Source organism: Mobula hypostoma, chromosome 2 (assembly GCF_963921235.1).
Source record: "Mobula hypostoma chromosome 2, sMobHyp1.1, whole genome shotgun sequence".
In the NCBI taxonomy this organism is placed as follows: Eukaryota; Metazoa; Chordata; class Chondrichthyes; order Myliobatiformes; family Myliobatidae; genus Mobula; species Mobula hypostoma.
The window spans coordinates 86,720,503-86,747,339 of record NC_086098.1 but is presented as its reverse complement, the minus strand read 5'-3'; the positions used below and the strand labels follow the sequence as shown (position 1 = coordinate 86,747,339).

The window sequence follows — 26,837 nt, the reverse complement described above, 5'->3', positions numbered from 1 at the left end:
GTTTGTGGAATCACTTATTCTGTCTCCGAACCCTAGGCACGAGTCCACAGTTGAGAGCAATGGTGGGTCTGACATCAGTAGAAGGGTACGACATCTTCCTCAACCTTGACTGGCGATCCACCTGCAAGTGCGCTGAAGAAGAGGACCTGCAGCCATTTCTGCTCAGATCTTGTCAACCCCGACTGGAAGACCTTCAGCAACATCCAATACAACATGGTGGCCTTTGCAATCAATTGAAATCGCAGCTAAGGCTGCATTTTCATTTTCAGTGACCTGCTGATTCACAAGTCTGGAGAGGACATCTGTCTGACCAAGTTCCTGGATTGATGTGTACTTGATTTCAAAATCATAGGCTACTAACATCATTGTTCTCCTTTGTAAAGGTTAGCTGTATCCACTAGGATGCCTTTCTTAGAAAGATGAACAACAGTGGCTTGTGATCAGTAAGGAAGGAAGCATCTGCTATAAAGCAACCTGTGGAATTTTTTCACAGCAAAGATGATTCCCAAGGCACCCTTCTCCATTTGTCCATTGTCCCTTTCTGCTGCAATCAGTGATCTGGCTGCATACATGAAAGCTTTTTTAGAAGCATCAGGGATGATATAGGATATGACAGCTCTCACCTCATAGTTGGAAGCATCCGTTGCAACAATGACTGGCAGCTCTGGGTTGAAATGCATCAAGGGAAGGTTGGATGACAGCATATTCTTCGCCTGATCAAAGGTCTCTTGGCACTACTTGAACCATTTCCACATGGCACCCTTGTTGAGTACAGCATTAAGTGGCTCCCTCAGCCAGTGCATTCTTGGAAGAAATGCTGAATAATGACTGATCATGCCAAAAATGATCATACAGTGCTGACATCTGATGATAGAGGCATCTGTAAGATAGCAGTTATGATTTTGGGATCTCAGCAATGACTGCTCATCTATGATGAATCCCAGATACTTGATTGAAGACATTAGAAGGCTGCACTTTTCTGTCCAAAGCTGCAATCCAAAGTCTTGTCAGTTTGTTCAAAATGTTATTCAGGTATTGGCATAGTTCTGTCTGATCCATGCCCATCACAATGATGTCATCATAGCATGGTGACCATAAGCTGTTGGAAAATTGAAGGAGCTGTCTTTACCCGGTAAGGCAAGCAAAGGAATTAAAAACCACCCCTTATATGTTGTAATGGTGAAAAGCTCCTGTGAATTTTCCACTGCTTTTACCTGGAGGTAGTCTCCAGCCAAATCCAACTTTGCAAAGTAGCAACTACTGTTTAATTTTGCGAAAAGATCTGTTGGTATCAATAATGGGTACTAGTGTGTCTCTAGGATTGCTTTGATACTAGCTCTGAAGTCTGCACACAATCTCACCATACCATTGGTTTTCATGATGATGACTGTTGGAGCTGCCCAATGTGAGTAGTTGACAGCTTTGATCACACCAGCTTGTGCAGGTCATCTAACTCTTGCTCCAAGATTGGTAAGGCTGCATATAGTACCAGTGTCTGTGTCTGGATGGCAATGGAATTCTGCTTGCAGTTTGGTGCAGCAACCTCAACCTTCTTGAAACATTGCTGCACAGCGCTTTTGCAATTGTTGTGGTATGCTCTCACGTACTGATGATGGTATGGTGTCAACTGAATGACTTGAACAGCCAGTGTCTTCATACAGGCCTCATCCAGAGGGACGTTCCAGAGATCAAGCTTGTCCATCCAGTCAATGCCAAGGATATTCGGATCTTGTTGGTCTGTTAGTAACACACATCACTGACTTGATTATCATTCAGCTTCACCAGGCAGTACAGTTCACCAATCAGCTGGAGGGCTCCTCCCGATACACTGCAGGCACTCAATGATTTGATTTGACTGGTGGGACCCAAGTGCCCACCATGTGAGTTTGGACATAATGGTGATGTCTGATGCCATATCATGTTGTAGCTTGACCAACTGATTGTTGATAAATATGTTGGTGTACTACCTCCTGGAGCCGAAGTCTACTTTGAACATGATCATTAAACTCCTTGTAGCTTTAGATAGATTTTGAAAATTCTTGTCCTTGTATTTCATTGACCTAGAAGGCAGTGAAGGATGGCAAAAGCTTTCTTTGTAACCACAGCATTGGCATTTGCTGCAAATGTGTTTCTTGTATTGGCAGTTTCTTGCATATGTCACGCACCACAGTTCCAATAAGCTGTTTGGAGACCTGCTGAGTGATGATGTCTGGGCCATTGGAAACTGCATTGACATGACTCTGTCTGACCAGTTTGGAATCGTGTTTCAGGTTGATCAAGTGTTGACATTCTTGAGTGACAGACAGCTTGTAAAGTCCTATCAGGGTCTTGCTCCAGTCTGGCCAGGAGGCGTTTGTGAATGTCTATAAGTGCCTGAAGTCCGCAATTTGAACTGTATTTCAGTCACGTTACCCAGCTTGAACTCTTCACATTCACGAATGATCACATTGGCATATGAGATGAAATAATCGGCGTTGTGTTTAATGAGTTTTAAATAACGGCAGCAAACACTGAAGAGAGATGACTGCTCTCCAAAAATGCTTGTTAGTTGTTGGACAATTTCCTCAAATTTGATAAGCCACAACGATTCTTAGGCAGACAAAGTTGAAAGAGCGCTCATGTTCAGCAGTACCCAATTTTTGGAGTAAAGCACGTGTCTTCCATGAGTCGTCTTTACTGATGAACTCAGCCCAGAATTATATCTTCATACCATGATTCAAACATCCAGCGTCAAACTGGAAGTAGGGAATGGACGCAACAACTGACTCATTTGAATTCCAGACTCACCAATAACCCGGTCAAGCTGGTTAAACTTCAGCTAGGCCAGCTCAAATTGAGCTTACTGCTGTTGCCGAATTGCGTGCAAATCTTCTGCTGAAATTGCCATGTCAATATAACACAGGACCTCATCGCCAATTTGTTGTGTTCGCTCGCCTATAACTACTGAGACCCAAAGCCAGGAGATAGACAAAGCCGGAACTCAAAATCAAACTTTATTCATTAAAACCACACAACTACAAAAATCTCAGAATTCAACATTACATCCCAAAGAATAGCTATTTAAATAGTTTACCCAAGAATATTCAAGATATTGATAGTAAAAGACCAATCAGTGAAAGTCAGCTTGGGAATCTGTGTCAGCTAACCAATAGACATTGGTTGTTTCAGTTTGCTATAACAGGGAGCTTGACCCATCAGATAGTTGGGTCCCCGAAGTGGCTGAGCTTTGCCACCTTATAGCTGACAGTACTAAGTGTCATACTGCCTGTGACCTCTGTACCTCCATTGCTGCTTGGTAGGCCCCATAAGAGTCAGAACATAGGGACTGGATGGCTCAGAGTTATACATAATTCACCCTGTGACTAGGACAGCTTTGGGCTAACTCCACCAGGGGCAGCCTGCAATTTTTAGTTGCTACCAACCCCAGTTTCAAAACCTTCCCTTCCAGATGATTCCAGTTATATAGTATCTGTTTTTAATATTAGCTAGAATTACATAGCATATACTCAATGCATTTTTTTCTTAATCTGTTCTGTAGCTTACAAAATTTATTATTAATACACTTTAGTTCTTTATGTGTGATCCATCTGTAGATTTTATCCTCATCTTCATAAGTTGTGTTATGCTTTAAATCCTGGTCTGAAGAAATGTTGTCTCACTTCTATATACATTATATATGCAAAAAAGAATTTCAGGTTGTATATTATTTACATTTTTCTGACATTAAATGTACCTATTGAAACCTACATGTACATAATAAAATGACAATAAAAGACTTGACTTGATTAGGTACATCTGCTTGTTAATGAAATTATCTAAACAGCTAATCATGTGGCAGCAACTCAATGCACAAAAACAAGCAGACATGGTCAAGAGGTTCAGTCGTTGTTCAGACCAAACATCAGATGGAGGAAGAAATGTGATCTAGGTGACTATGATCATGGAGTGATTTTTGATGCCAGACGGGGTGATTTGTGTATCTCAGAAACTGTGATCTCCTGGGAATTTCATGCACAACGCTCTCTAGAGCTTACAGAGAATGGTGCAGAAACGAAAAGCATCCAGTGAGCAGCAGTTCTGTGGGTGAAAATACCTTGTTAATGAGAGGTCAGAGGAATGACCAGACTGGTTCCAGCTGACAGGAAGGTGACAGTAACTCAAATAATCATGCATTATGACAGCGATGTGCAGAAGAGCATATCAAATGTATAACATGTCAAATCTTAAAGTGGATGCACTGCAGAGGCAGAACACCATGAACATGGTGTTTATTAGGACTAATAAAGTGGCCACTGAGTGTAGCTTCCCTTAATAACACCTCAGTATTTCAAATACCTATCTACTATATGGCTCAGCCACGTTTGGCATTAAACCATTACTCAGACAAGAAATTGCTCCAGATTTCCTTGTTAATTTATTTAAATATGTTGGTAAATCACTGATATAGCAGAAATTACAATTATGCTTTACATTTTTCTCAACTCTTGGTAAAATAACCACAGTTCTCGTGTTTGGTGATTTGATTCCAATCACATTTATAATGTGTGAAAATAAAAAATTGCACTCGCCTGATGCAGACAATGTATCCTCAACATGTTGTCCAGATCTCCAGATACTTACAAGTACAAGAAAGAATTATCATTCAGTAACTCCACAAGCATTCTTCAGAGATTTACAAGCTGCAGTCCACCTTCATGAATATTTTACCACAGCTCTGACTTTGGGGGGGGGGAGAGGGGAGATTAAAACATGCCCACGGTGTGAATTAGAGGTGTAAACTGTGGTAGTAAGGCAGCAGGTCCAAAGAACCATTTGTTATGAAGTTGCACTGGATGGTGAAGTTGTTGTTTCCTCCTGGCTTTGGCAGTCTGTCAGACAGGCTCCACTGTAGCCATAGCTTTCGCAGCTTGAACTACATCCAGCAGAGCTGCAAACTGTGTGAAGGATGACATCTGCAAGCCCAGTTTCTGCACCTGGGAAATAGAAAGGCAAATATTATTGATCAAAGTCAAGTCAGGAAAACAGCATCCATCATCAAGGATCCCCACCTTTAGGGCCATGCTCTCTTCTCATTGCTACCATCAGGAAGGAGGTACAGGAGCCTTGGGTCACCAGGTTCAGGAACAGTTATTACCCTACAATCATCAGGGTCCTGAACCAACATGGATAACTTAACTCTCTTCAACACTTGAACTAATCACTGAACACAAGCTGTTGACTCACTTCCAAAGACTACACAACTCATGTGCTCAGCATTATTTATTTATTTATTGCATTTGCACAGTTCACCTTCTTTTGTACTTTGGGGGCTTATCAATCTTTGTGTGTAGTTTTTCATTGATTCCATTATACTTCTTCGTTCTCCGTGAATGTTTGCGAGAAAATGAATCTCAGGGTAGCATATAAACGTACTTTGAGCTTTGAACTTCTGAGAATTAAAGAAAGTTCATTATCAAAGTATGTACATGTCACCATATACATACGGTGCTACTACACTGGTGCCAAGTTGTATCGGCCCTTGCCCTTCCCCTTCCCTTGGACAACATCGGTGGCGTGAAGAGGGGAGACTTGCTGCATGGGCAATTGCCGGTCTTCCATACAACCTTGCCCAAACCTATGCCCTGGAAACCTTCCAGGCACAGATCCATGGTCTCGTGAGACTAACGGATGCCACCACATACTACTTTAAGATTCATTTTCTTGCAGGTATTTATAGGAAAATAAAGAAATACAATAAATTCATGAAAAAGTATACATATACAAATACTTACAGAACAAGCAATGTGCAAAATGCTCATTCTGCGCGCCTCAGTCCCCAGAAGTCATTGGAACGCACAGAGGGACAGAGGGGTTAAAAGAAGTGAATGGTGCAGTCAGCAGATTTTGCACAGCGCTGTCCTGAAGAGTCAGTGGATTGCCTAGCGGAAGAGGTAAAAGTAACGAGTGTGGACAGTTGGCACATTTTGGGTGCAACAGTTCCCTAGGAAAAATTGGATTGTGCATAATTAGGCACTTGGCAAAGGCCAATAAAAGTTAGGCAGAGTAGCCATTGTGTGAATGGGCTAGCATTAGGAGTGGGGAGTTGTGACTTTGGCTCATTGAGGCAGTAGGTAGATTTCTTTTTCATTATTTCTCCTTTGTATCTTCCTTATTGCACATTCAGAGCAGAGGGGATGCCAAACAGGATACTGCAATGCTCCTTTTCCAGGATGTGGGAAGGCAGGGAGACCTCTGGTGTCCTAATGACTGTAACTGCAAGAAGTGCATTCCGCTGCAGCTTCTAACAGACCATGTAACGGAGTTGGAGCTTGAAATGGATGAACTCTGGATCATTCGGGAGACTGAGGGGTCTATAAACAGAACGAACAAGAAAGTAGCTACTCTCAAGGTGCTGGATAAGGTAAGTGGGTGACAGCCAGGAGAGGAAAGGGGATAGGCATCCAAGGGGGATAGGTAGCCCTGTGGGTGTTCCCCTCAACAAAACATATATTACTTTGGAAAGAATTCGGTAGGTGGGGGAGGGGAATTACCCGACAGAGAAAAACAGTTGGGTCTCTGGCACTGAGTCTGGCTCTGTGGCTCAGAAGGGAAGGGTGGGGGGAGAGATGAGCTGTAATGATAGGGAATTCATTGGTTAGGGAACAGAAAGGAGGTTCTGTAAATGAGAACAAGATTCCCGTAAGGGTCAGGGACATCTTGGACTGAGTCCACAGCAGACAGGTGTCATAGTCCACATCGGTACAATGACATATGTAGTCTGGGTGACAAGGTCCTGCAAAGTGAGTTCAGGGAATTAGGTGCTAAGTTAAAGAACAGGACCCTAGAGTTGTGATTTCAGGTTTGCTACACATGCCACATGCTAGAGAGGACAGAAATAGGAAGATCGTACAGTTTAAGAGGTGGCTAAGGAGTTGGTGCAGGAGGGAGAGCTTCAGATTTTTGGATTATTAGGCTCTCTCCCAGGGAGGGTGGGACCTGTATGGAAGGGAAGGTTTTCACCTGAACTGGAGGGGGACTAATACCCTAGCAGGAAGATTTACTAGTTCTGGACTCGGTGGGGGGATGTGTGTGGTTTAAACTAGAGTTGCAGAGGGATGTGAACTAGATCATTTCAAGAAATAAAAGGCTGTGATAGCAGATTTTAGCTTTCCACATATTGACAGGGACTCCCAACTGTAAAGGAGCTGGGAAAATGTTTGTCAAGTGTGTTCAGGGAAGTTTTCTTAATCAGTACATAGAAGTCCCAACTAGACAGAGTGAAATACTAGATCTCCTACTAGAGAATGAGAAAGGGCAGGTGACAGAGGTTTGTGTAGAGGAATACTTAGCACCTAATGGCGGGAGGAGAAGATGTCAGTGCACCACGCGTGCGCAGCTCTCCGGTGAAAAATGATGTTGTATCTGTTAAACAGGGGCCGTGGGCAATTCTGATTTGATGGAGAATGGACATGAAAGCACAGAGGAACATCTGGAGAAATTCTTAAAACGCTTGTTCGCTGCTGTCGTTACTGCGCAGTTGGGAATCTTTCAGAGGGTAGGCCTCAAAATCCCCGGCCTTGCCTGCTTTTGGCGACCGAGAAAGTGGTCGAATCGCTCGGACAGGGATGGCACTCAGTACTCGGTGTCAGACAGCTAATCAGAGCTCCAAGTTGTCGGATGACTCAGAGTCGGATTGTGGTCGGCATGGCAGGGAGAGTTTTTCTTCCTTCTCCCATCTGCGTGAGATGTGAGATATTTGAGAAACTTTGAACTTTACTGTGCTCATGGACTTCTTCATCAAGTTATGGTATTGTTGCACTGTTGTAACTATGTTATAATTATGTGGTTTTGTCAGTTTTTTTTAGTCTTGGTTTGTCCTGTGTTTTGTGATATCACACCGGAGGAAATAATGTATCATTTCTTAATGCATGCATTACTAAATGACAATAAAAGAGGACTACGTGTCTTCATAATCTAATCTAATGATCATAATGCCATTAGTTTCAATGTAATTATGGAAAAGAATGGGTCTCATCCTTGGGTTGAAGAAGAAAGGTCAATTTTGATGGTAACAGAAAGATCTGGCAAATGCGGATTGGGGCAGGTCCTTTTCGGGCAAAGGTGTACTTGCTAAGTGGGAGGCCTTCAAAAGCGAAAATTTGAGAGTACGGAGTTTGTAAGTTCCAGTCAGAATAAAAGACAAGGATAACAGATTTAGGGAACCTTATTTTTGAGAGATATTGAGACCCTAGTTAAGAAAAAGGAAGTGCTTAGCAGGTATAGGCAGGAAGGAACAAATGAGGTACTTGAGGAGTGTAAGAAATGCAAGAGAATACTTAAGGAAATCAAGGGGGCTAAAAGAAGGCATGCAGTTGCTCTAGCAGACAAGGTGAAGGAGAATCCCAAGGGCTTCTACAGATATATTAAGAGCAAAGGGATAGCAAGGGGCAAAATTGGTCCTCTGGAAGATCACAGCGGTAATCTATGCGTGGAGCCTAAGCAGATGGGTATGATCTTAAATGGATTTTTTGCATCAGTATTTACTTGGGAGACAGACACCGAGTTTATAGAAGAGAGGCAATGAAGCAGCATGTCATGGACCCTATACAAATTACAGAGGAATTGCTGTTTTGAGACAAATTGAGGTGGATAAATCCCCAGGGCCTGACAAGGTATTCCCTCGAACCCTGTGGGAGGTTAGTGCAGAAACTGCTGTGCGGAGAATTGCACTAGTGGAGACACTTGAAACCTACTTAGTCACGGTGAGGCGCTGGAAGATTAGATGATAGCTAATGCTGTTCTGTTGTTTAAGAAAAGCTCTAAGAATAAGCAAGGAAATTAGAGTTCGGTGGGCCTGACATCAGTAATGGATAAGCTATTGGAAGGTGTTCTAAAGGACTGGATAAATGAATATTTGGATAGACAGGCACTGATTAGCGAGTCAACATGACTTTGTGTGTGGTAAGTTGTGTCTAACCAATCAAAGAGTTTTTCAAGGAAGTTACCAGGAAAGTTGATGAAGCCAAGGCAGTAGATGTTGTCTACATGGAGTTTAACAAGGCATTTAACAAGATCCTGCATGGGACGTTGCTCAATAAGGTTCAGTGCTTGGCATTCAAGATGGGGTAGTAAACTGGATTACATATTGGCTTCAAGGAAGAAGCTAGAATCTGGTTGTAGATGGTTGCCTCTCTGACTGGAGGCCTGTGACTAGTGATGTGTCACTGGGATCGGTGCTGGGTCCGTTGTTGTCTGTCATTTAAGCGTACACGTGTATAGGATCAAATGAGACAATATCCCTCCAGACCTTATTACATAATATTATCACAAATAAATTAACAAATATTAAGGTGCATACATGATACAAGTTGAGATCTGGGTGGTGGCAGGGAGTTCAGTAGTCTTGTTAGTCCATCACCGACGTCGATGCAGACCTTGACATCAGATGGTGTCGAGACTAGCGCGTGATTTGGATTTAAGTGAGGGAGAGTTGTGCAGCGTCAGCCTCACTTTCTCTTCCCAATTCCCATCTGAATCCACTGGCAAGACAGAGTCGAGACGGCTGGAGACGGGGCTAGGCGCAATGTCTTGTCCTGCTCTACACGTTCCACAACACTTGCAAAGACCGCCTTCTTGACTGCTGGACCTTCCATTGGTCTCATCCGCTCAATCTACCGGAGTCTGTCTTCACGTGCTGGGATAGACAACTCCCCATCTCACCGAGGGTTGAGACCTGTCGGCTACCCTCACCTGGTTTAGCCGGCTTGTCGAAGCTGTTGCCCGGAGTGTGGCCACTGCTGCATGCAAACAGCTATAGGGAGCCACAGGTGAGAGCTGAGTGCCAGGTGGGGACCAAAGGTGGACTAACCGCCTTGAAAAGGATGCGACATGTTCCCCCACCAGAGGTGCTACCCCTCCCTGACACCCCATACACCCCATCAGTAGTCTTACAGCCTGGGGAAAGAAGCTGTTTCCCATCCTAACAGATCTTGTACTAATGCTACAGTACCTCCTGCCTGATGATAGGGGGTCAAAGAGATTGCTGGACGGATGGAAAAGATCACTGACAATGCTAATGTGCTCCTGATAAATATCTCTAATGGGTGAAAGAGAGACCCCGAGGATTCTCTCTGTAGGAACTTGTGGTCAGGTGCCTTGCAATTGCCGTAACAGACAGTGATGCAGCTTGTCAGGACTCTCTCAGTGGTGCCCCGGTAAATACTGTTAAAACTGGTGGTGGGGGGTGGGGTGAAAGGAATGTCACTCGCCTCCATCATTTCCAGAAGTGGAGGTGGTGTTGAGGGACCAGGCGAGATTGTCCGTTATGTGCACTTCCAGAAACTTAGTGCTCCTAACTCTCTCCATGGAGGAGCCGTGTACGTGCAGTGAGGAACGGTCACCCTGCACCTTGCTGAAGTCCACAATCACCTCTTTGGTGCTGTCCATGCTGTGCTCGCACCTTTCTACCAGCCGCTCTGCCTCCTCTCTGTACATCTTCTCGTCATCGTTGTTGATGAGGCCAATCACAGTTTTGTCATCAGCAAACTTGCTGGTTTAGTTTGAACTGGATCCAGCAATGCAGTCATGCATCAGCAGTGTGAACAACAGCAGGCTGAGCATGCAGCCCAGGGGAGCGCCAGAGCTCAGCGTGATAGAGGTAGATATATTTCTGCCAACATGGACTGGCTGTGGCCATTCTGTCAACAAGTTCAGTTACAGAGAAAGGTGTTGATACACAACAGGACAGTTCACCCACCAGCTTCTGAGATATGAGCGTACTGAATGCTGAGCTGAAGTCAATAAACAGCATGTTGGCATATGAGGCACGATTTTCCAGGTGGGACAGGAATGCAGTACAGACACTATAGCATTATCAGTGAACTGATTTGAGTGATAGGCAAAATGGAAAGGATCCAATGAAGCAGGAGGATGGGATTTAATGTGATCCATAACCAGTCATTCAAAGCACTTCATTATTGTTGAGGTCAGTACCACTGGACGGTAGTCACTGAGGCAGGTTACTGTTGCCCTCTTGGACACTATGATGATGGTAGCCACCTCGAAGCCTGAGAGGACAATGGATCGCTCCAGAGAGATGATGAAGATGTTAGAAACTCAGTTAAACGGGCTGCACAGTCCGTCAGCACCTGACCTGGTATGTTATCAGGCCCCACAGTTTTACATGGGTTGACCCTGGCAGGGTCTTCCTTGTATCCGCTGCTACAAGACGTGTACCTGCTTCTCAGGGGCAAGGAGGCCTTCCCTGCCGGAACATCGTTCCATGCACCAATCCGAGCGTAAAAGACATTCAGACTATTAGATAGAGAAGTGTTGCTGTTGTTGACATGCAGCGTGGACTTGTAGTCCATTAGGTCTGAATGCCTCATGTTTCTGGTGTCATAGAAGTGACTGTATATTCTCTGTGAATAATCTCATTTTGCTTTCCTGATGGCACAGGAAGGCACAACGCTTCCTAACCTGAGGCCTGTCTTATCCCTGATCTGAGGGCAGCATCTCCATCTCTTATCACCAGAACACCACAAATGAGGGGTTAAACAGTAACCCAACATTACAGCAGTTTGGGGTAACATAAATTTGCATTTAATGAAATTCACAAATTATTGCTGCTTATATCCTCCTTCCCCTGCTAGGGCTGGGGTGGTGTTGCAGGAGTACAGGAGTTCTATGGTCTTCAGAACAGATTCAGCATCACAATCCCCTTTGTTAAGTACGACTTCTTTGTACTAGATGTAACTTTCTTAATAAGTGAGCTGTACTTATAAACCACATGCCTTTTGAATTAGTTTAAATGAAACTGCGAAAGTCTAACAAAACTGAAAATCAGCACCTCTTTCCCTACGACCGACCAGTACTTAAGTATTACGATCTTATACCACGTAATCGGATTTATAAAATTTTCTTCTAACCTAATTGGACTAGGGAATCATAGGTGACTTACTTGATCCCACAGGTACTCGACATCCAGAGCAAGTTGCAACCTGATTTTGTTATCGTCACTGATGCCACTGTTTGTTCCCATGTTGCTTGGAGCTGCAGATTTTCTTGCTTGCTTCAGTCGTTTGAGACTCTCCTCCATCTTTTTAACAGAGCTTAGGACATCAGAAACCGTTTCATAATACCTTGAGAAAAAAAGCAGAAGCATGAGTTTATTGATCAACTGTTCCCTTGACATTGTGCTCTAAAAGTGCCACTGATTAATCATGACATTAATCATGATTAATCATCCTCCCTTCATCTAGATTTCACTTTAGGACCAGTCTTAATTACCACTGTTTCTTCAATAATTATGACTTTGGGAAACAGAAACCAAGTGCCTTCAAACTAATTGCAATTTTGTGAATTAAAACAACTGCCCTTTGACAAATCATCTATTCTAAGTACCACCATTGCTGTTCATCAAAGGAATGGTTATTTTAACAGTTATCAGTAAGACTTTCTAAACCCTATTTCAAGCCACTGTATTCAGTGGCCACTTTGTTAGTTACAGGAGTGGAGGGCGATGTACTTTTCTGCTACTGTAGCCCATCCATGTCAAAGTTTCACTTCACGTGTGCATTCGGAGATCTCTTCTGCACACACCACTGTTGTAATGTGTGGTTATCTGAGTTACTGTCACCTTCATAGAGTAATAGAACACTACAGCACAGAAACAAGCCCTTTGGCCCATCTAGTCTGTGCTGAACAATTAATTTGCCTGGTCCCATCAACCTGCACCTGCACCTGGACCATAGCCCTCCATACCCCTCCCATCTATGTGCCTATCCAAATCTTTGTTAAGTGTTGAAATCGAACCCACATCTAGCACTTGTGCTGGCAGCTCATTCCGACTCTCACTATCCTTCTGAGTGAAGAGGTTGCCACACCAGTTCCTCTTTAATATTTCACTTTTCACTCTTATCCCATGACCTCTAGTTGTACCTCAGGTCTAAGCATCCTTGTAAATCTTCTCTGCACTCTTTCACTCTTATTTACATCTTTCCTGCAGATAGATGACTAAAACTGTGCACAATACTCCAAATTAGACCTCACCAACATCTTATACAATTTCAACATTACATCCCAACTCCTGTACTGGTTATTTTTATCTATGAAGGCCTAAGTTGCCAAATGCTTTCTTTACAACCCTATCTACCTGTGACGCCACTTTCAAGGAATTATGGACCCGAATTCCCAGATCCTTCTGTTCTACCATACTCTTTAGTGCCCTACCTCTCACCGTGTAAGACCTTCTGTGATTGGTCCTCCCAAAGTGAAACACCTCACACTTGGCTGCATTAAATTCCATCTGCCATTTTTCAGTCTCATTTTCCAGCTGGTCCAGGTCCCATTATAAACTTTGATAGTCTTCCGTGCTGTCCACTATACCTCCATTCTTGGTGTCACCTGCATATTTGCTGATCCAGTTTACCATATTATCATCCAGATCATTGATATAGATGATAAGCAACAGACCCAGCACCATTCCCCGTGGCACTCCAGTCAGAGGCGCAACTATCTACTACCACTCTCTACTACCACTCTCTGACTTCTTTTGTGAAGTCTATGTCTAATCCAATTTATGAACTTATCTGGAAAGCCAAGCAACTAAACCTTCTTGACCAGCCTCCCATGTGGGACCTTGTCAAAGGATTTGCTGAAATCCACGTAGACAATATCTACTGTCTTTCCTTCATCAACTTTCCTGATAACTTCCTCGAAAAACTCTTTAAGATTAGTTAGACACAACTTACCACCACAAAATCATGCTGACTATCCCTAATCAGTGCCTGTCTATCCAAATACTCATATATCTGGTCCTTTAGAATACTTTCCAATAACTTTCCCACGACTGGTGTCAGGCTCACCGGCCTAAAAATTCCTGGCTTGTTCTTAGCGTCCTTCTGAAACAATGGAACATCATTAGCTATCCTCCAACCCTCTGGCACCTCACCTGTGGCTAAGTGTGGTTTACATTTCTCTGCTAGGGCCCCTGCAATTTCAACACCATCCTCCAGCAGAGTCCAAGAAAACACCTTGTCAGGCTCTGGGGATTTATCCACCCTAATTTGCCTCAAGACAGCAAATACCTCCTCCTCTGTAATCTGTATAGGGTCCATGGCCTCGCTGCTGCTGTGACTCAATTCTGTAGACTGTGTCTGTCTCCCAAGTAAATACAGATACAAAATATCCACTTCAGTTCTTCCCCCATCACTTATGGCTCCACGCATAGATTACTACTCTGTTCTTACAGAGGACCAATTTTGTCCTTTCAATCCTTTTATATATCTGTAGAATCCATTAAGATTCTCCTTCACGTTTTCTGCTAGAATAAGCTCAAACATTCTCTTAGCCCTCCTGATTTCTTTCTCAAGTGTTCTCTTGCATTTCTTACATTCCCCAAGTATCTCATTTGTTCCTACCTTTCATACCTTTCTTACTCATCAGTTCTATCCATAAAGCCTCACTAGACGAGCTCTCCAGTCTGTTCTGATTGAGCAATGACATTTTCCCTGAGTAGTAATACCATCCGCATCCCTCCCGCTCTATTTCATCTAAAACAACAGAACCCTGGAACATTGAGCTGCCAATCCTGCCCCTCCTGCAACCAAGTCTCACTAATGGCTACAATGTCATAATTCCATGTGCTGATCTATTCCCTATCAGCATACTTCCTGACATCTTGAAACAGTCTGGCCATTCTTCTTGTTAATAGGGTGTTTTCACCCACAGAACTGCTGTTCACTGGATGTTTTTTGTTTTTCATACCATTCTCTGTAAACTCTAGAGATAGATGTATGTGAAAATCCCAGGAGATCACCAATTTCTGAGATACTCAAGCCACCCTGCTTGGCACCAACAATCACTCCATGGACAAAGTCACTTAGATCACATTTCTTCACCATTCTGATATTTGGTCTGAAGAACATCTGAACCTCTGATCATGTCTACATGCTTTTATTCGTTGAGTTGCTGCCACATGCTTGGCTCTTCAGATAGTTGCATTAATGAGTAGGTGTACATGTTTACCTAACTGTGTCTATATCGACTCACTCACTCAAAAAAGAACATAAAGGATCAGTTCTGCTATTATTGTTAGCTATTTTCAGACCAAAAACAAACTCTCAATAGCCGTAATATATTCAATCTAAGATCAGATCTCCTTCTGATACAACAAAGAATGTTGCATTTATTTAGCACTTGACATAGTAAAATAGCCCAAGGACTGAATTTGAAAAAGGTGGGCTTTTCAGATTGTCCAGTAGAGTGGGATTATGCACATGGAATTACAATGTCGTTGCTAGTACACTGAGTTACTACGTTGTTGCCATTACAGAGGCAAACACGAGGAAATCTGCAGATGCTGGAAAAGTTGCTGGTGAACACAGCAGGCCAGGCAGCATCTCTAGGAAGAGGTACAGTCGACGTTTTGGGCCAAGACCCTCCGTCAGGACTAACTGAAAGAACACCTGGTAAGAGATTTGAAAGTGGGAGGGGGAGGGGGAGATCCGAAATGATAGGAGAAGACAGGAGGGGGAGGGATGGAGCCAAGAGCTAGACAGTTGAATGGCAAAAGGGATATGAGAGGATCATGGGACAGGAGGCCTAGGGAGAAAGAAAAGGGGGAAGGGGGGGAAGCCTAGAGGATGGGCAAGGGGTATAGTGAGAGGGACAGAGGGAGAAAAAGGAGAGAGAGAAAAAGAATGTGTGTGTATATAAATAAATAAATAACGGATGAGGTACAAGGGGGAGGTGGGGCATTAATGGAAGTTTGAGAAGTCAGTGTTCATGCCATCAGGTTGGAGGCTACCCAGATGTAATATAAGGTGTTGTTCCTCCAACCTGAGTGTGGCTTCATCTTTACAGTAGAGGAGGCCATCGTGATGAAACACATTTAGTATAAACTAGACAACCGGGTGACCCGTTGGTGCACCCTTTGAGAGAAGGGTAGTGCGGTCTGATGTGACCAGAATGAACATTAAATTTTCCTGAATGCTATTGTTATCTCTTTGATTTGGAAATTAAAGAAGAAAAACTCAGCTTATTAAAGAAGAAAGATGCATAGCAAGACAAATATGTGACCAGAATGAGCACTAAGTATCCATGAAGTAAATTTGAAGGAATCGGGCTTGCTGGGTTGGGTCTGGAATTAAATGTCCGATGTAATGATGGATTTGGCCTTGAATAATCACAGAAGGATTCCATCGATTCCTAGTTGGAATGACTTCTTTGGCACCAAAGGTTGTCATTTGGAAGAGGCAATTGTATTGTCTGATGTTCTTCCTGAACTCGTTTGCAATAGGTTCATCATCACTGTACAAATTGAGGAGTTCATTAGGTAGAGGCTGCAAATTGCCTATCCTGACCTGTCCCTTCATACAGCAGAAATGTGCGGTTTCTCCAGTGAATAGGAAGGCATGACAGTGAGGGCATACCCTGGTCATCAAACCAACATCAGCAGAAATGTGACGGCATGCGCGTCGTGCATTTTACCTTGCTCTTTCTCTGTCGAGGTATTGTCGTCGAAAGCAGCCATTGTCGTCTTCAGCAACTCTCGCAATAATTACTCTATGTCGCATATTCTCGAGTTGATCTTTCCTTTTCTCCTGTGTCTCTTCCTCTCTCCTCCATCTGTGCCTGTTGTTGTCATTTTGGAGACGTGCATGTCTGTCCTCCTCTGTCTCGTCTTCTCTCACCTTTTTTGTCCTGACTCTGATCCTGGAGTCGTGCGGCTCTGGCCTCATCCGATTGTTGTTCTCTCCCTCTCCTTGCCGCTTCCCAATGACGTTTGGCATCATCTCTTGACCATAATTTCCCCCTTCTCTTTCCACGCGGCATAATTAGGCTATCCATATATGTTTACCCTAATGCTTGATAGAAGATAGGAAGCAGTAACACCAAAGCCTCTAAGCTGCTGAGGCTGGCCGTGCGCATGCGTCAGGCTGTGGCATCCCGATTTCCATGATGGCTGATTGGGTCTCGGGTGAAAGCCAGCCTGTAGATTTTTGGCGAATGAGCAATTTTATACGGATATATAACCCTGAACTTTGCCTACACGCTGTAAGTTAGCGCATTTTAATTCGATGTAGCCAAAAAAAGTGCCGCTGTAATGCAGCGTTTGCGCTGATTGGAGGTCACAAACAGACAAACAGACAGACAGAGCATGAGAGTTTTAGTAGTATAATGATTCGTATCACATCATGGGCCGAATGGCCTGTCTGGTGCTGTGCTGTTCTATGTTCTAAAAGTTGGTGGAAAAGCAGACTGATTTAGGGAGGGATATTCAGAGCTGTGTGCCTTATTAATTGAAAGGTGGACACCATAAATGTTCAGAAACAGCAATGAAATGAATTCTTGGTGGAAATGTGAAGAAGCGATTTCATAACCAGAAAAGCTCAGTGCTCTTCTCAAATTTGTCATGGGATTACGACATAGGAGAAGAATCAAGCGATTCAGCCCATCAAGTATGACTGTTAACATCCACCGAACATTCAATTCAGCACATTGAATACAATTGAATACAATTCAGCACATCAAAAGGACCTTTCCAATGTACAAGGCTTCCTCAGCACTGCACTTTGGATATTCAGAAGGACATATACTGTAGCAGTGTTATAAAGTGGACTACTTAGGAGACAATATACCATGAAATGCTTACCTTTCCGTGCTAATTCTAAGAGCACACGATAACCACTCCTGTATCCTGTTTTCTTTTACGACACTTTTATATTGACTCTGAAGGTTGTACAGAGGTTTCAAAGCATTCTCTACATACAGGGAAGCCTTGGTGGGCACTTCCTGACCAAAACAAAACACAATGAAACATCTTTAGACACAAACTTCATGACAAAAAGGATGGACCTTATCACATGGTGGAGAGATTATAGGTTTAAGCCAGGTAAATTCAGAAAGCATCTGCACAGTAATCCATTAATGTTTTTGTTAGTTTACTCATCTTTGTGATGTTAGCTAAGGGATTATATTGGCAAAAATAGCAAATAAAATTCTCTCAATTTTCTTTAAAATAATGTTATGGAATCCTTTACATCCTCCTTAGGTGTGGTTTATTTTTACTCTTCCGAAAGACTTTACACTCAAGTGAAGAACACTCTGTCAGTACCAGCAGTGGAGCTGCCAATTCAGATTAAATGGTCAAGTGTCTAGAGTGGGGCTGGGATTCAACGCTAACTCCAACCAGCGTGATGTCACTAACCATGCTGCAGCTAATACCACAATATTAGAACATAAATGATAACATTTCCAGTACTGTCTATTGGTGCCCTGATCAATCTTCCTCCATTCAGATCAGTGCATGTTTCTTTTAATTCACCTATTCACTTTTTCAAGATTTGAAGATTTCAGTGATGAGCTTCCCTACTTGAACCTCCTTAATAAAGGTACTCTCAGGATTTAGACCCAGCAACAAGGGACAGACTATATATTTTCAAAGAGGGATGGTGTATGACTTGGAGGGAACCTGCAAAAGATGGTGTGCCTGGGTGTTTGCTGCCCTTGCTTTTCTTGGTAGTAGAGGTCCTGAGATTGGGAAGAGCTGTTGGAGTAGCCTAGGTGAGCAGAGGCAGTGCATTTTGTGGGTGGTATAGTATATATTACAGGTTTACTGGTAATGGAGGGAACGAAAGTTTATAGTGGTTGATGGGGTGCCAAACAAGAGGGCTACTTTAACCTGGATAATGTCAAGTTTCTTAGGAGTTACTGATCCAAGCAAGTGGTGAGCATTCCTTCACATTCCTAACCTGTGCCTTGGGACAATTATGTCTTGAGAGTCAGGAAGGGCAGTGAATTTACTTATTCAGACATACAGCACAGAATCAGCCCTTCTGGCCACACCACCCATCAACCCCAATTTAACCCTAACGTAACCACAGGACAACTTACAAAAACCAAATAACCCACCTGATACCTCTTTGGACTGTAGAAGGAAACTGGAACATCTGGGGAAAACCCATGCGTTCAACAGGGGGAGGGCGTACAGGCTCCTTACAAATGGCATCGGAATTGAACTCAGACACTCTGAGGTGTGTTAGCGTTGTGCTGACCACTACGCTACCGTGGTGCCCCACAGTAGACAATGGTCACAGAAAACCCAATCTCTGACAATGCTTGTATCAATAGCAGACATGCAAGTGGTCCAGTTAACTTCCTGTTCAAATTTAAGTAAGGTATTTGTGAATGTGCTTTGAGGGTGGCTCTCATCACTCTGTGATAATCAATAGACTTAAAAAGGGTAAATAGGTGGATTGGATTTCTCCTGCCTTTCGTGACAGGGGTGCCTGGGCAATTTTCCACATTGTTAACAGATATCAATGCTGTAACTATACTGGAACTGGGTAAGCCTGAGGCATGGCAAGTTCTGGGGAGCATACTGAGGATGGAATGTTGTCTGATCCCACAGTATCACTGTTTCTACTGTCTCAGCCATTTCTTTGCATTTTTTTTCTTCTTGACTGAAAGAACCACACTTTCACTCAATTGTTACTTCTAGACTAGACATGCATTTAATTTTTTGTGCATTGGAAATTTCTAATAACTAATTACACTGAATTAACTATCAATTCATAGGTAGAACACAAAATGACCTCAATAAAGAAACTCTACTATCATCATTCTGAGACTTCATCTCTTAAGCTGTTTGATTGTATCTTTCTTCCTCCATATACCATCTAATAATTTAAATTATCAAGGTGGTCTTTAGCCTGTGCATTGAGATTATCATCATCTCTCCTACCCAGTCCTCCCACCCCTTGTTTATAATTCACAAACAACACCCAATTTGAAAAATATTCTCAACTTGCGAGTAATCCGGTGAATGGCACCACCAAGTACCCTTTAGCACTGTAAAAATTATGGTATATTTTGCTGCTAAAGACATATTGGACATATTGAAATTGTCTGCTGGAGACACTTAGGCAGCAGAGGTAGTGGTTAATATTTCAGGTTAATAACCTATCATCAGTAACTTAGTGAGGGGGCTCTCATTTAAGGGGAAGAAATGGAGTCCAAGAGGGATTACAATTAAAATTGTAGGTGCAAGTGTTGCAGCAACAATCGGCATAAAATGTTGTAGGAAGGGCCTTTGGAAATTCAAAGAACATTTGAGATAAGGAGGATCCTTTGGGAACTGAAAATTACACCTTTGGTAGAAATTCAGAAATTAAGTAGAGAGAATATCAACATTAGTGAATTTAAATAATTATGTGCCATAATTACAGCTAACTACAGGATTTGATTTTATTGTTGCAATTACGGGCAAGAAAATAGTTGTGATGATAAGTCACTACATATTGGAGCCCAGATCGATCATCCGGTCCTTAAGGGTTGTGTTGTAATTGTTCCTTGTTTAATAACGTTCATCTTTTGATGTTTATTTTTTCCACTTAAAATAAAAACAAGGATGACAAGCCAAAACAATTGTTAACTACTCACCTTGTTAGTCCTCCGGTAGAGCCGGGGAACTTCTGAAGCATTTTTAAGATAACTGAAACAGGCTTCGCTCACTTCCTCAACAATCTTATCACTTAATGCAGGTATAGTGTTTTTCACAGAAGTCTGAGAGTCTGCCAGTGCCTCTGATAGGGAGAGGAATATAAACACAATTACACACTAACATCAGTTGGGGAATAATCAATTAGCCAATATTTAATTCAAGGATAACTTGATCCCTGCTTTCTTCACAGCCTTTTTTAAAGTGGTGACAAGAGACAGGAAACAACAGGAATTCTGCAGATGCTGGAAATTCAAGCAACATACATCAAAGTTGCTGGTGAACGCAGCAGGCCAAGCAGCATCTATAGGAAGAGGCGCAGTCGACGTTTCAGGCCGAGACCCTTCGTCAGGACAGGATATGATTTTGGTCTATGAGTTCGCTACCAGGAATAGAAACATAGAAGCATAGAAAACCTACAGCACATTATAGGCCCTTCGTCCCACAATGTTAAGCCAACCATGTAACCTACTCTAGAAGCTGCCTAGAATTACCCTACCTCATAGCCCTCTATTTTACTAAGCTCCATGTACCTATCTAAGAGTCTCTTAAAAGACCTTACTGAATCTGTCTCTACCACTGTTGCAGGCAGTGCATTCCACACACCCACCGCTCCCTGTGTGAAAAACTTATCTCTGACATCCTCCTTGTACCTAGTTCCAAGCACCTTAAAACCATGCCCCCTTGTGTTAGCCATTTCAGCCCTGGGAAAAAGCCCCTGGCTATCCACACGATCAATACCTCTCATCATCTTATACACCTCCATCAGGTCACCTCTCATCCTCCTTTGCTCCAAGGAGAAAAGGCCAAGTTCACTCAACCTATTCTCATAAGGCATGCTCTCCAATCCAGGCAACATCCTTGTAAATCTCCTCAGTGCTGTCTCTATAGTATCCACATCCTTCCTGTAATGAGGTGACCAGAACTGAACACAGTACTCCAAGTGGGGTCTAACTATGGTCTTAGTAAAAAGAAATAATAAATTTCTTTTCACATGGGATTACAGAGGCAACATGAGTCAAGATTTAAGAAAGCAAGTTGTTGCAGAAAATAAAACAAATAAAGGATTGGGTTCTCTCTCCTTAATATCTCCTGATCTGGGTATAATTTAGCTTGACACCTGAAAGAGGCACTGAGGAAACCACATTCTTCCAGATGCCATTTTTCATTGTCCTATTGGTTAGATGTTTAGCTGACTATTAAAAACCCGAAGGTACTATTTGGCCAAGAGAAGGGAGATCACCAACTGTTCTGAAGATGCTTACTTCACATAGCTTTGTGAAGTATCTTTGTGTGCTGAAAGAATAGTCACTTTAAATTACAGAAGACACTTTGCAAAAGTGTTATAATATTTTTTAAAGACTTAATCAAGCTAAGTCTTTATTCTACCTATACATGTGAAAGGAACTGCATTTCCCGAGCAAACAGGCAATTATGGTTGGGTTGGGTTAGCATAGGATTAGGTTAGATTAGGAACCTATGGTTACAAGTCTAGGGTTTGACCAGATTACCTGTAATTACCATTATGATACTGAGGGCAGCAACAAGGTGAGAAATGCCATATTTCAAAGAAATAGCTCCACCCTGCTTAGAGCAAACATCTTGTGGAAAAAATACCCATCTAGCTTATCACATGGCCCTGTTCAGACTTTCATTTTGGTGCAAAAGATTCCACGGTCTTATGCAAAGAGCTTGATTTTCTAAAGTGTATGCTTCAATTACTACCAAAAACACGGCTATGTGCAAATTGGTAGCTGTACTCCCTAAACTATAAAAACCACTACATTCCAAAAGCAGTTTATTGATTCTAAAGCTATTTGGTATACAACCCTAAGATTGTAAACTACAATACACAAATATTCTTCTTTATTTAATAATTGGAAGCACGGTTAAACGTTGAAACAAAATCACTGAAATTTTGCCATATGATTATGTTTCCATCAATCAATCAATCATTAAATTAGACAGAAAGAGACAAGCAAAGTCTTATACAGAAAGACACTAATCCAACCCTTCAATAAACCCTGAAATCCTCACAGATTTTCTCCCTGGTCAACCTCAAACAATATGGTAGTACAAAGCAGATCAAAATCATGAAGGAAAGTGATCATTCCCCCACATCACTCAACAATTGTCTCGATTTTTTCTTAAAAGGTCTTACCAGAAATGAGAGGGAAATTCTGAAACCCTATATTTTCTAGTCTTGGGTTAATCAGATCTAAAAGGCCAGGAAGCTGAAAAAAAAATTTTAATGACAAAGTAAGACATTTTCTGCATTTGTGCACATACATTGTCTCCCACCCCAAGAAGATATAGACCCTGATAGGACTGTACCTACAGTATAATATCACGGTGACCATTGCTCATGTATCTATCCAAGGAATAAAAGTTGAAATGCCAATTGGCCATGGAGGGCACTACAAAGAGTCCACAATTAGCAATAGAAACTTTGACTCAATTCACTCTCCTTTCTTGTCAATGACATAAAGTTGGGGTGATTTTTACAGTCTACAATGCAGCAGAGTTAACTATATTCCAATAAGGGCATACAGGACTCACTGCCTCCCCAACGCCCAAACAGAAGACCCGCAGCCGGAGATAAAGATTCAGATTTGACTGTACCAATTTAGTAAATTGGAAAAAATGAATTCAAAGGCTAATCTCACTTTTGATGGAGGAGTGGTGACCAATATAAATGCACTTTAACGTCAACAAGTCATTTTCAAGGACAATGTAAGTTTCTGACAGTTCTAAAACTGAAAGCACGCTTCTCGAAAATACAATGAAATTAGTTTTCCCATACCTGCTCTTCAACCTTGTCCAAATCAGCAACAAGGTATACAAGTTGATTCACAGAGAGAGGTGGAACAGTTTTCACATCAGCAGCTTGCCCATTTCCCAGCTCCTCACCACTTCCATTCGAAGAGGATGACACACTGTTGCTAAAGGTTGGCATAGGTTTGATCCCATGGTGAGTAAGGTCCTTGTCTGATGATGCAGTTTTCAACTGTGGAAAAAGAAAATATATGCAACCAAATGTTAGGTAGGAAAGGGAAACTGAGAATTTAATGATTCTACAAGAGAGCAACGTCCATCACCTAAGGACCCCCACCATCCAGGCCATACTCTCTTATCATTGCTACCACTGGGCAGGAAGTACAAGTGCCTTAGGTCCCACACCAACAAGTTCAGGGACAGTTAATACCTTTTAATCATTAGCCTCCTGAACCAGTGTGGATAACTTCCCTGACCTCAACACTGAACTGACTCCACAACCTATGGAGTTACTTCCAACTACTCTAAAACTCAGGTACTCAGTATTATTTATTTATTATTACTTGTTTTTTTTTGTATTTGCAGTTTAACCTGTTTTGCACATTGGTTGTTTGTGAGTCTTTGTAGTTTTTCATTGATTCTATTGTATTTCTTTGACCGACTGTGAACGCCTGCAAGAAAATGAATCTCAGAGCAGTATATGGTGATAAACGCAGGTACATTAATAATAAACTTATTTTGAACTTTGAATCACTATGATACAAAAGCACACTTTGAAATCAAAAAAGGTTGCTCCAAAGGGAAGAAAAGGGTGGGCTTATACCCATTGAGAGCAAATTGGATAAAGTCAGAAAGATAGATAATGGGGACAGATGTGGAGCTTAGTATCATTTGAATCAATTGTAGCACATCTCATAGTGGTTAGGGCAATGCATTAGAACACCAGCATTCCCAGTTCAATTCCGCCGTTGTTGGTAAGGAGTTTGTACGTTCTCCCTATGACCGAATGGGTTTCCTCTGCTGTCCTCAGACCGTTGGGCGTTTGAAGCAAAAAACGCATTTCACTGTACCTTTCTAATTTCAATGTACATGTGACAAATAAAGCTAATTTTTAGGTGTTTAACATTCAAGTGGCAAGTAACACTTGTACAAAAAGAAGCCTTACATTGGATATCTTAAATAAGATGAGTGTAACCACCAACACTTGACTTTCAACTGGTTTTATCAAGTCCCACACTTACAAAGTCCTGACTGATTTACTGATTAGCTCAACTTAACCAGCCAGATAAATATTTTTTTAAAAATCATTAACAGTTTCTCTTTCTACATGTCGTCTGACTTGCTGAGATTTTCCAACATTTTCCGTTTTTATTTCAGATTTCCACCATTTGCAGTTTTTTTATTATTAGCCTCATAAGTATTGTAGCTAGAAGAACAGGTGAGAGACTGGGCACCCTGTAGTGAGTGATTCATCTTCTGACACCTCCGAGCGCAATTAAATTATCTCCAATTTTCCGGGTAAACAAAGCTCCAATTCTGTTCACCCAACATAAAGTTTGAAAGAAACCCAGTCAGCTTCATTCTCTCCCTCACCGGCTGCCCTTTGTATCATCTATAAACTGCCCACAGTTACTCTTCAAGGCAACGCCAACAGCACCTTTCAAACCCATAATCTCTACCATCAGCAAGAATGTGGGCTTCAAGGACATGGAATTACCATCACCTACAGGAACCCTTAGTAGCTGTGTCCTTCAGACAGACATACATCATTAGTCCTTCAGTGTTGTCAGCTCCAAATCCTGGAAAACCTTACCCAAATGCACTAAGTATCTTCACCAGAAGACTGAAGTAGTTGGAAGAGTTGTGGAAGCTGCAGCAAGGCAAGGGTTAAGGTAATGTCTAGGCTAGGCTAGTTTACTGACAGTGTGCAGTCAGCTCTGGTAAGAGAGGTCTTTGAAGAGCATAGCTTCCAGTTGCACAGCAAGGGACCAGAGCCATCTTCTTCATTTTCTAGTAAAGTTTAATGGCAGTTGGCAGACCAACATAAAGTGCGTCGCCGTCACCTACTGAGTTTGAGTGTGAGCAAAGAGACAGAAAGTATACCCACTAGATTCCCCCTCCCCCCAAAAAAACTCAAATAAGTCTAATGCTTTTCATAAAGTCAAATGTACACTTATATACAATGGCAGTGATATCCTAACACACTTTTCATGTCAAACTTTGTCTGTCACAGAGATCTCAACTTAGCAATTAGATGTTTTCTTTGCACCTCATGGGAACCACATTAAAATGATCTATGCTACACTTTCTTGACAAGTGCAATCCCTCCAAATGCTCATATCATGCATATTAGTTCTGAACAAGGAATTATTCAGCCTAGTATGTCCAATATGTAAGCATGCAAGTATAACTTCTTCCCTTCTCCCAGTTGAGTTCCCACCATCTCAGAATTTTGTGCAAATGCCACGCTTTTTGTTCCTCATTCCAACTTTGTTGCCACAGTGATCGAATAGACTTCTTAATTGTGACTTTCATCTTCCCTTTATGTAAAAGCTTCACAACATTTACATCCTTAATTTTAAGTGATTGCTTGGCTACAATGTTGGCCACTTTATTTCCTTCAAACCTAACATAGGAAGGAACCCATAAGAAATGAACACACAAGCCCAGACTCTGCAGCCTCAACAGCTGTTGTCCAATCTCAAGGAGAATGTCTGGCCTACAATCTGAAATACCTGTTTTTTTTAAATAGATGGCAAGACCAAGAATGAATCAGAGCACCAAAGTATATAATCATTGCGTACTTCTTTGACTGATTCTAAGCCTAAAATGATAGCAGTCACTCAGACATGAAAACCGATACTTTGTTTGATAATCTTTTCTTAAGCCACCTGAAAGATTTGGACATAAACAGAAACACCTGAATGACCTGTCACTGCATCTTTTGAACAATCTGTGTAGATATGCAAGAAGCCATATCTGCTTTGCGAATACTGCTGAACTTCCTGTGCCAGTGATGCAATCATTCTTCATCTTGATCTTTTCTTAAAAGCTTAAATCAACCACAACCAAAGGGGAAAAACACAGAGGAACGACAGAAAGGGGTACAATGAGACCATATTACACATTAAACAACTCAAGATTTGGACTGGAGCAATTTGGCATACTGAGACAAGATAAAAGATGAAAATGAAGATTCTAGGGTGATACCATAAGACTATAAGATATAGGAACAGAAGTAGGCCATTCAGCCCATCGAGTCTACCCTGCCATTCAATCTTGGGCTGGTCCAATTCTTCCAGTAATCCCTACTCCCCTGCCTTCTCCTCATACCCTTTAATGCCCTGGCTAATCAACAATCTGTCCATCTCTGCCTTAAATAGACCCAATGACTGGGCCTCCACAGCCCTTCGTGGCAACAAGTTCCACAGATTTACCACCCTCTGACTAAAGTAAATTTTCTGCATGTCTGTTCTAAATGGACACTCTTCAATCCTGAAGTCATGCCCTTTGTCCTAGACTCCCCTACCACGGAAAATAGCTTTGCCATAACTAATCTGTTCAGGCCTTTTAACATTCG

The 26,837-nt window shown here is 42.2% G+C and overlaps 1 protein-coding gene across 2 annotated transcripts in view; it reads right to left on the bottom strand.

Annotated features, from left to right (window-relative positions):
• Nucleotides 1-2,743: 2,743 nt before the first annotated feature.
• The window catches only part of cog2 (component of oligomeric golgi complex 2), a 67,330-nt gene continuing 43,236 nt past the window's right edge, over nucleotides 2,744-26,837 (bottom strand). Inside the window, exons 13-18 of one of the 2 annotated variants that reach the window (XM_063039928.1) lie at nucleotides 23,286-23,489; nucleotides 22,644-22,716; nucleotides 20,425-20,567; nucleotides 17,636-17,775; nucleotides 11,939-12,119; nucleotides 2,744-4,973 (exon numbers count right to left, since the gene is read on the bottom strand). In XM_063039928.1, coding sequence (XP_062895998.1) covers nucleotides 4,872-4,973; nucleotides 11,939-12,119; nucleotides 17,636-17,775; nucleotides 20,425-20,567; nucleotides 22,644-22,716; nucleotides 23,286-23,489 — 843 coding nt within the window. In that variant the 3' untranslated portion in view covers nucleotides 2,744-4,871. The remainder of the gene's footprint in view (nucleotides 4,974-11,938; nucleotides 12,120-17,635; nucleotides 17,776-20,424; nucleotides 20,568-22,643; nucleotides 22,717-23,285; nucleotides 23,490-26,837) is intronic. The other variant, XM_063039927.1, reaches the window with a different exon arrangement.